The following is a 10,061-nucleotide window of genomic DNA, read 5'->3' on the forward strand; positions in this document are numbered from 1 at the left end:
GGCTTCTGAGCTTAGGGGTGATGGAAGCTCTTGAAAGTGTGCAGGGAGAAACTGGCTATTTCATCCTCTGCTCAACGAGATCTACAGTTCCAGCAGTTTCAAGGAACAGGGTGTGGTGGTAGTGGAATCTGCTTGTAATCTTAGTACTCTAGTGGCTGAGGCAGGAGGATTTCTTTCTTTCTTTCTTTCTTTCTTTCTTTCTTTCTTTCTTTCTTTCTTTCTTTCTTTCTTTCCTTCCTTCCTTCCTTCCTTCCTTCCTTCCTTCCTTCTTTCTTTCTCTCTCTCTCTTATTTCTTCCCCCCTCTTTTTCTCATTTTACTCTTTTTGTCATTGTTTTGTTTGTTTTTGGAGACAGGGTTCCACCCCCACCCCGCCCCTTTAGATCTGGCTGTCCTTGGACTTGCTCTGTGGGCCAGGCTGGCCTCAAAGTCAGAGATCAGCCTGCCTCTGCTGGGATTAAAGGTGTGTACCAACACCACCCTGGCCTGGATCTTAATTTCTTGACCAGCATGCCAAGAATAGCTAGACTTTGTCTCAACAAGCTGAAATAGCCTGTAATGTTCTGTGTATTTGTAACAATATCATAAGGGAGGCTAAGCCCAGGGGATACAGAGTAAGACCCTCTCTCAAACCAGCCACCCAGATAAAATGAAGCAAGGCCTCAGTCAATAGTAGTAATGGTACAACTAGGCAAGGTAGTCCAGAATTTGTCTCTTTTTAGATCCTACAAACATAAAGGAATACTCCACGGTGGGTATAGAAAACTGCCTGACCTCTGGCCTGGCAAGATCTTTATTTTGCTACTTCAGGCTGCCTCTATGACATTATTAGCCAGTCAGAACAGTTTTGGGAGTGGGCTAAAAGAAAAGACAGCTTTCTAGAACACATTCTCTTGGATTTGAAGACATGATTTGGGGCCTTGGTTTTGAAATCTTTGTTCTTGTTCTTGTAGTTTATTAATAGCAGAATATTCTTTCTTTCTTCCTTCCTTCCTTCCATCCTTCCTTCCTTCGTTCCTTCCTTCCTTCCTTCCTTCCTTCCTTCCTTTCTTTCATTCTTTCTTTCTTTCCTTTTCAAGACAGGGTTTCTCCATGTAGCCCTGGATGTCCTAGAACTCTGAGACCAGGCTGGCCTCAACCTCACAGAGATCTACCTGTCTCTGCCTCCCAAGTGCTGGGATTAAAGGCATGCACCACCACTTCCCGGCTATTAGAAGAACACATTTTTCTAGCAATGAGCAGAATAGTATTTGACCATGGCATAGTATTCAGTGAGTAATCTTCTTTTCTGGCAGATGATTTGACAGCTCAGTGAGCAACAAGATGCCTGTAAGACACTAATGGCATGGGGCTGTAGGAAGTGCTTTGGTGAGTAACTACAGCAGCATGCATTGGAACTCTGCAAATCAATGAGAAGAGGACCGTTGATCCTACCTCTGGAGAGCTAGGATCAAAGATGTGTAGCAGCAGCAGCAGAAGGAGGAGAAGAAGAAGAAGAAGGAGAAGGAGAAGGAGAAGGAGAAGGAGAAGGAGGAGGAGGAGGAGGAGGAGGAGGAGAAGGAGAAGGAGAAGGAGAAGGAGAAGGAGAAGGAGAAGGAGAAGGAGAAGGAGAAGGAGAAGGAGAAGGAGAAGGAGAAGGAGAAGAAGAAGAAGGAGAAGAAGAAGAAGAAGAAATGGAAAGTAAGACCTGTCTGATGACCACAAGATCCCCTAGGCTTGCAGCTCTTAGGCAACACTCCTAAAGCAGGTGGTTTAGTCTTTTCTACTAAATACACAAACATTTCTTAAAAGACTGGGGAAGCATACCTTTAGTCCTAGCACTCAGGAGGCAGAGGCAGGAGGATAACTGTGAGTTCCAGGGCAACCAAACCTTCATAGAGAGACCCTGTCTATATATAGAACAAACAAACAAACCAAAGGAAGTTAAAGAGAAAGAATAAAAACTATCCTGGTCAAGGTGGTTACCATTACTAAACTGTAGCTCATAAATCTATGCACTGACAAGTCAGTATGAGGCTGGAGAGATGGCTCAGTAGTTAAGAGCATTGGCTGCACTTCCAGAGGACCCTGGTTCAATTCCCAGCACTCACATGGCATCTCACGATTGTCTGTAACTCTGGTTCCAGGGGATCTAACACACCCTCACACAGACATACATGCATGTAAACTACAAACACACATAAAATAAAAATAAATAAATAAAACTTAAAAGAAGAATATATATTATTAGAAAGAAGGGAAGAGAGAGAGAAAGAGAGAGATAAGTAACCTGAGATGACTGAGCATCAGAGAAAGCTGCAGTATAAACAGGCCGTTCTTTGTTGTTGTTATTGTTTGAGATAGTGTTTCTCTGTGTAACCTTGGATGTCCTGGACTAACTCTGCAGATCAGGCTGGCCTTGAATTCACAGAGATCTGCCTGACTCTGTCTCCCAAGTGCTGGGATCAACGGCATACACCACTGCCACCTGGCAAGCAGGCCATCTTTACAGCATTGCTTCAAACATCCATGCACCTAGGGGCTGACTACACAAACAATTCTGACTGGGATTTAGAGACTTGCATTGCATCCTGCAAAAGAATGTTGATTTGCCAATACTTGGTGTGAAACTTCACTGAAGGAGAAAAATACCCTTTCTGCATCTTGGAACTCTCTAGGCTGGCCTCAATCTCAGAGAGCTGCTTACTTCTGCCTCTCCAGCGACAGGATTGAAGGTGTGTGCCACTACTCCTGGCTTCATTTCTTTTATTTTTAAGATTGTAATATAATTATATCGTTTTACCCTTTCCCTTCTCCAAACTCTCTCATATACCCCGACTTGATCTCTTTCAAATTCATAGCCTTTTTCATTAAATGTCCTTACACACACATATGTGTATAAACACACATATTCCTAAAAGAGAAACCCCATAACAGCTCAGTATGCTTTTCTTCTACTTCTCAAGTTCTAAGTGAAATTATCAAATGAATAATAAATGCCACCATCCTGTTGGATCTAGGCATGTAAAGTAAAGTTACCCACAAACCCTAATCTCATAAGAAAGGCACAGGCCTGGTGGCACAGGCCTTTAATCCAGCACTAGGGAGGCAGAAGGGAGGTGCATCTCTGAGTTTGAGGCCAGCCTGATTTACATAGTAAGTTCTGGGACAGACCCTGATCTCAAAAACAAACGAATAAACAAACAAACAAACAAACAAAAAACTGGCCAAATCAATAACAGATGCAGGACTCACCAAGTCCTTCCTGCTTCCACACATTTATCCCTCACCTGCTTTTCTAGTCCATGCTCAGTAGAGTTCCTCAAGAATCTTTGGTTATTATCTAGAAGACAATTTGAATTTCTGGGCACCCAATTGTTGTGAAAGCCAATAGCTGATTGGTTGGATTAATAGGAGAAACTCTGGGGATGGGTCCCTTACCCTAAGGTGGGTCAAGGGCTGGGTTTTTGGCCTGTGTATATAAGCCAGGGCCCAGGCCTTCTCCACAACATTCTGCAATCATTTGCTTGGACTTGCCTTCTTCTTAAGTGGGAGGAATTTTTGAAATGGAGAATGCCTGGTGGACATTTCCTGAAAACTTTGACTCCCCATTTGTGTTTCTCATAGACGAGGCCCAGGAGGAACAAATATTTGGTAGGTAGCCATTGCCTGCATCTTCTCCTCTTTCTCTTTCATGGTTTCCAACCTGCTCCTTTATCCCTGCCTTTCTTAGTTTCCTGCTTGTTGCTGTGTGGCATTAATCTTCGGGAGGGGTGACCAAATATCTGCTCACCCCAGAGCGGAACCCAAAAAGAGAGCAGAGTAAGGAAACCATAAGTAGAACTCAGTGAGCCAATGAGTTTTATTGAGTTTATTTATAGGAATATGAGTGAGGGGGTTACCGACAGCAGTAGAAAAGACAGCTGCACCACTATGGTCCACTCTAGGTCACAATAGCTAGAGGCCTGGAACACACTGAACAAGCCTGCAGACAGCCCAACAGGTTGAAGGGTGTTCTTTCCCAGTGGCTCAGTTGGTGTAAGCCTCTTCCAGGCCGCTCTGTTGGTCTCTGCTTCTTCCAGGCTGCTGGGACTCTGAGTTTCCCAGCAGCTCAGCCTGTCTGAGAGGGACTATTGGCAGTCTTTTCTGCTTACATAATCTCTTGTTTTGTTTTGTTTTGTTTTGTTTTTTGAGGCAGTGTTAGGGTGTTTCTTTGGGTAGCCTTGGCCGTCCTTGAACTGGCTTTGTAGACCAGACTTGGGGGATGGGGGGCTGGAACTCACAGAGACCCATTGGCCTCTACCTCCGGTGTGCTGGGATTAAAGGTGTGTGCTGCCGCCACCACCCATCTTGCTCACATTATCTTGGAGGTAGGAGTCCAGTGTCTCCAGACAATTTTGAGCGACTTCTGGAAGTTGTTTACTTCTGTCTTAAGAGGCTTCCTTGCACTGATGGAGCACTCCCGTCCTTGAACAGTTTTTTGTTTTTTTGAGATGGTGTCTCTCTCCATGTAGACCAGGCAGGCCTTGAACATAAAGGGATCTGCCCACCTCTGCCCTCTGAATGCTGGAATTAAAGGAGTGCATCACGATGACTGCTACAATCTACCTGATCTCTTTCTTAACATCCTGTGTCTTTACGGTTTCATTCCCAACAGAAGCTTTTACCACAGCACCATACTCCTCACAGACTCCTTTCCACACAACACATGCTAGTGGCTTGTATGTTCTCCCATCATCCCTTCTCTGTACAGGCCATAGGGACTTATACCTTCGAAGAATAGAGGTACACAGCAACACCTTCATTGAACTGGAGTCCTGGTTCACAGCCTCAGGCCAGACTCGAGTCACTGTGGTTGGACCCTTCAGAGCAAAGCAGTGGCTGATGCATATGATTTGGAGTTTGGGTAGCCAGGAAGCTCACCACCAAGCCCGAGGTAAGTGACCTTGGCAGAATTGGGGTTGTATGGCACCGTAAATGCTCACGGTGCCTCTCAGGAATATGGAAGCCCAGATGCTCCTCAAAATCCATGCAAAGGGAAATAGCTTTAAGTTGTAGCCGTTTGTATTACATGAAGTCCCTAAGATGATGGAGAGATATGAATAGAGCATCGGGGGTGGGATGGCCTGGTTTTGGCTGAAATCTTCCCCTACCATGTCCCCAAGGAAGTCTTAGTTCCTAGTCTTAAGCCTTGCTTCACCATTGGTTCACATTCCTTCCCAAGGCCAAGAGATGTTACTGCGTGTCCAGAACCAACCCCTGACCAGAGCTGACTTGGATGATTCTCTCAGGGTGCAGGCCAATGACTGGGGCCTGTCTCCAGTTATGAGGATGAAAGGGACGACCTAAGACTGATCTTCACAGTTTGACCAGCCTTTGAGAAAAACCTGAAGGACACTGAAGGGACTTGAACTGGTACATAATCCTGTGCATGTATCTGAGGGAAGTCTCCTAAGTGTCACAGTGCTGTGATGCTGAACACCCAATAAAGTTACCTAAGGTGAAATGCCTTTTATGTGTTCATCTCTTTCCTTTGGATAAACCTATCCAACCCAGTGTATCTGCAAGCTGTGTTCCTAGGTCTGGGTGGACTGCACTGTTCCCTAGGAAGCTGAGCCCAAAGAAGGGGCTGGGAACAAGATATAACTTTATTTTTTTCTCTTATTAAGATCAAAAGCCTGGTAGGTAGCTCTTCATATGCTGAAGACACAGGCTCTGCAGACAAACCTTCTCAGGAGGCTTAGGTGTTTCTTAGCTTTGAAATACAATGAAGAATGAAGAGTGGATATTGAGGCCAGAGGGAGATAACATTTGTTGAAGTAGGCAAGGTGGTCAGGTCACTGAGCCTGGTAAAAATGAGCAGCCTCCATTATCCCGGATTTCCAATCATTTGGGAGGCTAGGCCTGGAGAGTGGCTTTGGGGATCCACAAATAATAACAAGAGTTTTCTCATTCCCTTGAAATGTGCTATCCTTTCATTGATTTCCACCCAGCAGAGAGCAGGCTAAGCATTTTTACCTGTAAGCATGTCCTCCACAAGAGGCTCCTCTGCAGCCTGCATCTTACGAGGACCCCATTGCCTCAAACTAGGAAGAGAGGCTTCTTGTCTTGGAACAGAGGGGAATGGAAGACATTTCAGAAAATGGTTGAATTCAGGATATCCTTTGGAGCTCGTTATATTGTCTTCACACTGACAACCGCTGAACAGAAATTAGACCACTTTCGAAGTAGAAAAACACTTGGGAGTCTAAGTACTCTCAAAGGGGTATACCATTTATTTATTATTTCACATTTAGAGGGAAAACAGCTTGTTTAGGAATATATATATACACACACACACATAAATATATGTATATGTGTCTGTGTGTATGTATGCATGTCAGGACAGTTAATGAAAAAAGAGGCCATGAATTTGATCTCTTGATCAAAGAGGGCTTTATGAGAGAGGGTTTGCAGAGAGGAAAGGGAAGGGATAAAATAATGTGATTCTATCTAGGTTTGGTTTGGTTTTAGGGGACAGTTTCTCTGTGTAGCCCTGGCTGTCCTGGAACTAACACTGTATACCAGGCTGGCTTTGAACTCACAGAGATCCACCTGCCTCTGCCTTCCCAGTGCTTGGATTAAAGGCGTGCACCACCACACCTGGCAATAGGATTATATTGTAATCTCAAAAGAAAAAAAAAAAAGCCAGGCGAGGTGGTGTACGCCTTTAATCCTAGAACTGGGTTGGCAGAGGCAGGCTGATCTCTGAGTCTGAGGAGAGCATGAAGAGATCTGTCAGCCAGAACTTCTGAAAAAAAGTTTCACACCAACTATCAGCAAATCACCTCTTCTCTCCAGGCCTGCAAGGCAGGTCTTTAATTTCCAGTCTGAATTGTTTGTGTGCTGTCAGCACCTAGGTACATTAATCCTTGAGGCTATGTGGCAGAAATGGCCTGCTGATACTGCTGCTTTGCTGCTTGGTCATCTTTGGCAAGATACTGGATTCTCAGTGAATAGATTTTATGGTCTCCAAAATAGCTGTGAGAATAGAGACTACCTCGGCCAGCTTAATTTTTTTTTCTCTTTTACTGTCTTTTTATTATTTTGAGGCAGGGCCTCTCTATGGAGCTCTGGCTGTCCTGGAACTCACAGGGATCTGCCTGTCTCTGTCTACTGAGTGGTGGGATGAAAGGTGAGCGCCACTGCACTGACCTGCTTACTGCCTTTCAGATCAGTGTATGGTTATGCCTACCCTACATCCCTGGCTGGTGTTTCAGCCAGTCAGATCATGTACTTTGTGACAGTACTGCGCTGGGAATTTACATCCGACTGTTGTTGGTTTCATGAAAGCATTTTTATTCTTCATTTAGGAAGAGGGGTGTGGGTCTCCTTCCTGTGTCAGGGTAATTAAAGAGACATGATGTGCCAGAGCTTACTGGCAGTTGTTATGTGGACGGTAAGAGGAAACACCAACATCCAAGAGAAGGAACGGAGAGGTTGGAAGAGCTTGGGAGTTTGATGACAGTGGATGAGAGGACACCTGGCCTTTTTCTCTAGCTTTGTGAGATGGGCATGGAAGTTTCTGTGATTGAGGTTGCTTCACTAGTATTTTCTTTTCTTTTTCTTTCTCTCTGTTTCCATAAAAACATTTCCCCCGTTCTTCTTTCAGCAAAGGTGTCATTGTGCTTTAAGCCAAATGCCTCCTAACTGCCCCGTTATTTTTTGTAATATAGTTGGCATGATATGACTATAAGTGGATATATTGAGATAATGTTGGGCAATGTCTTTTGTTTTTGCTTTATTTATTTATTTATTTATTTATTTATTTATTTATTTATTTTTTAAAAATATGTAGAATTTCGCTATGCAGCTTAGGGTAGTTTACTTTTTATTGCTTTAATAATGATCATGGCCCAAAGCAAAACACTCCTTTCCTTCCTTCCTTCTTTCTCTTTCTTTCTTTCTTTCTTTCTTTCTTTCTTTCTTTCTTTCTTTCTTTCTCTCTTTCTCTCTTTCTCTCTCTCTCTCTCTCTCTTTTTTAGCAAAACACTCGTATCCAGAGAATACATTTAAAAAATTAAAACTCAATAATTTAGAATTAGATGAGTCGTAAAGAGAATTCAGTGAATGCAAAATTTAAAAATTTTCAGAGATATTCTTGTATCAGACTTAAAGCATTTGAAACCAGCGAAATAATACCTTGCCACTTCAAGACCAGTGACCCATTTCTTTTTTTAAGTCAGCAGTTAGGACAATAGAGTTGTATATTTTCATATTAAAAGGTAGGTTTGAGCTACTGCTAAAGTAGTTCAGAAATGTTTAGAAGCGGTTTGAAAACTTTTCCAGTATGCGAACCCGTGCTTTGCCGGCATGCATGTCTGTGCTCAGTGTGGAACCTGTTGTCACAGAGGCCAGAGGTGTTGGCTCTCTCAGAACTGGAGTTTCGGATGCTTGTGTACTGCCATGTGTATGCTAGGATAGAATCTGGATCTTCTGCAAGAGAAGTCAGTGCTGTTTGTTTGTTTTGAGACAGGGTCTCATTGTGTAGCCTTGGCTGGCCTGGAATTTGCTGTGTAGGCCAGGATGGCCTCAAACTCACAGAGATCCACTTGTCTCTGCCTCCCTACTACTGGGGTTAAAGGTGAGTGCCACCATGCCCAGCCTAGCTAGTGTTTCTAACTTCAAAGCCATCTCTCTAAGCCACTAGAAGGAGCCTTATCTCCAAAGAAAGCAGTGAAAGCATGGTCCTTACGTGTGACATTTAGTGTCCTCATCTTGACAGGCAGTCATTGAAGTCAAGCCTCTATAACACCTCTGAGAGATTATTTAACTTCTGGGCTTGTCTGTGAGGAATTATGTTGATTAGCTTAACTGAGGCCAAAAGATGAAATACAAATAAAAGCAGGTTGCATTGTTTCTTAGACATGGGTCCTGGGCTGCATAAGCAGGAGAGAGCTAGCCCAGGCCCAGATTCATTGCTCTCTCTTTCTTGACTGCAGATGTGAAGAAGCTACCAGCTGCTTCAAGCTCCTGCCCCCCAAGACTTCTCTGAAAGGAAACCGTTCCTTACGCTGCTTTGGTTTGGTTTTCAAGCATTCGTAAGCTAGTAGTTGAGAAACATTCCTATCTGACATCTTTGAAGCCAAGGTGAGCACTTCCTTCTCAGCACCTCTCTCGTTCTACTTCCCCTTATCTAAGGATGTCTCCCTAAGGTCCCTAAGGACTTTGTGCTTGTGTATCCTGAAGTTGTAAGATTCTGCGTTTTATTAAAAATAGTTGAACTAACATTAGCCTCCTGGCACGGGTTGACAGTAGTTGAATGTAAGAGGAGTTTTTATTGTTACTGGTATTTTTGTTGTAGTAGTAGTTTTTTTTTGTTTTTGTTTTTGTTTTTTTATAGAGTCTCACTATGTAGCCTCAGGCTGGCCTCTAACTCATGGCAAGCCTCTTGTCTCAGTCTCTAAAGAGCTAGGACTACAGGCATGAGCTACTGTAGCTGGCTGGAGTGGCGGCTCTTATATTATTATTTTTTTCTTTTAAAGATTTATTTGTTCTTTAATTTTATGTGTATAGGCAGACTTTTAATTCCAGTACTCAAGAGAGGTGGAGGCAGGTGGATCTCTGGGAGGTCAGCCTGGACTACAAAGTGAGTCAAGTCTACACAGAGAAACCCTTTCTCAATAAAACAACGACAACAAAAAACAAACAAATACAAACAAACAAAATCCCCCCCAAAGAAAACTTTATGAGTATATTCCTCTTTGAGTTTATGTGTTGAAATGTGTGTAGAGCTGTTACAGGCCAGGGGAATGTGTCAGATTCTCTGGAACTTGAGGTAAAGATGGTTGTGAGTCACTCAGTGCTGGGAGTGGCGCTGTGTCCTCTGCAAGAGCAGTAATCATCCCTGTCTCTTTTGTAATGGAGTTTCCCAGGGAAGAAAGGACACTGCCCCTTTGAGGTAGAAGCATTTTCCTGCTAAGGCAGAGCTGGGTGTCCCCAGGCAGTCTCCAGGAGGCATCTACATGGGTTTTGTTGTTTGCCACTGGTTTAGCAAACCCTTTTGTTATACTGACTGGGGATCTCGAAGGCTGACTCCTCAAA

The 10,061-nt window shown here is 43.7% G+C and overlaps 1 protein-coding gene across 1 annotated transcript; it reads left to right on the forward strand.

The window, feature by feature from the left end:
- The first annotated feature begins 3,544 nt into the window (after positions 1–3,544).
- On the forward strand, positions 3,545–5,327 carry LOC110548296 (KH homology domain-containing protein 1-like). The gene is made up of 3 exons (XM_021636443.1): positions 3,545–3,632; positions 4,732–4,914; positions 5,203–5,327. The coding sequence occupies exons 1-3, from the start codon at positions 3,545–3,547 to the stop codon at positions 5,325–5,327; spliced, it is 396 nt and encodes a 131-aa protein (XP_021492118.1).
- Positions 5,328–10,061: the final 4,734 nt, after the last annotated feature.

Source organism: Meriones unguiculatus, chromosome 16, assembly GCF_030254825.1.
Source record: "Meriones unguiculatus strain TT.TT164.6M chromosome 16, Bangor_MerUng_6.1, whole genome shotgun sequence".
NCBI lineage: Eukaryota > Metazoa > Chordata > Mammalia > Rodentia > Muridae > Meriones > Meriones unguiculatus.

Coding starts and splice junctions, on each gene's coding strand:
- LOC110548296 (XM_021636443.1), top strand. CDS start 3,545: ATGGAGAATGCCTGGTGGACATTTCCTGAAAACTTTGACTCCCCATTT. Junction 3,633..4,731: donor CCAGGAGGAACAAATATTTG/GTAGGTAGCCAT, acceptor TTCTCTGTACAG/GCCATAGGGACTTATACCTT. Junction 4,915..5,202: donor AGCTCACCACCAAGCCCGAG/GTAAGTGACCTT, acceptor TTCCTTCCCAAG/GCCAAGAGATGTTACTGCGT.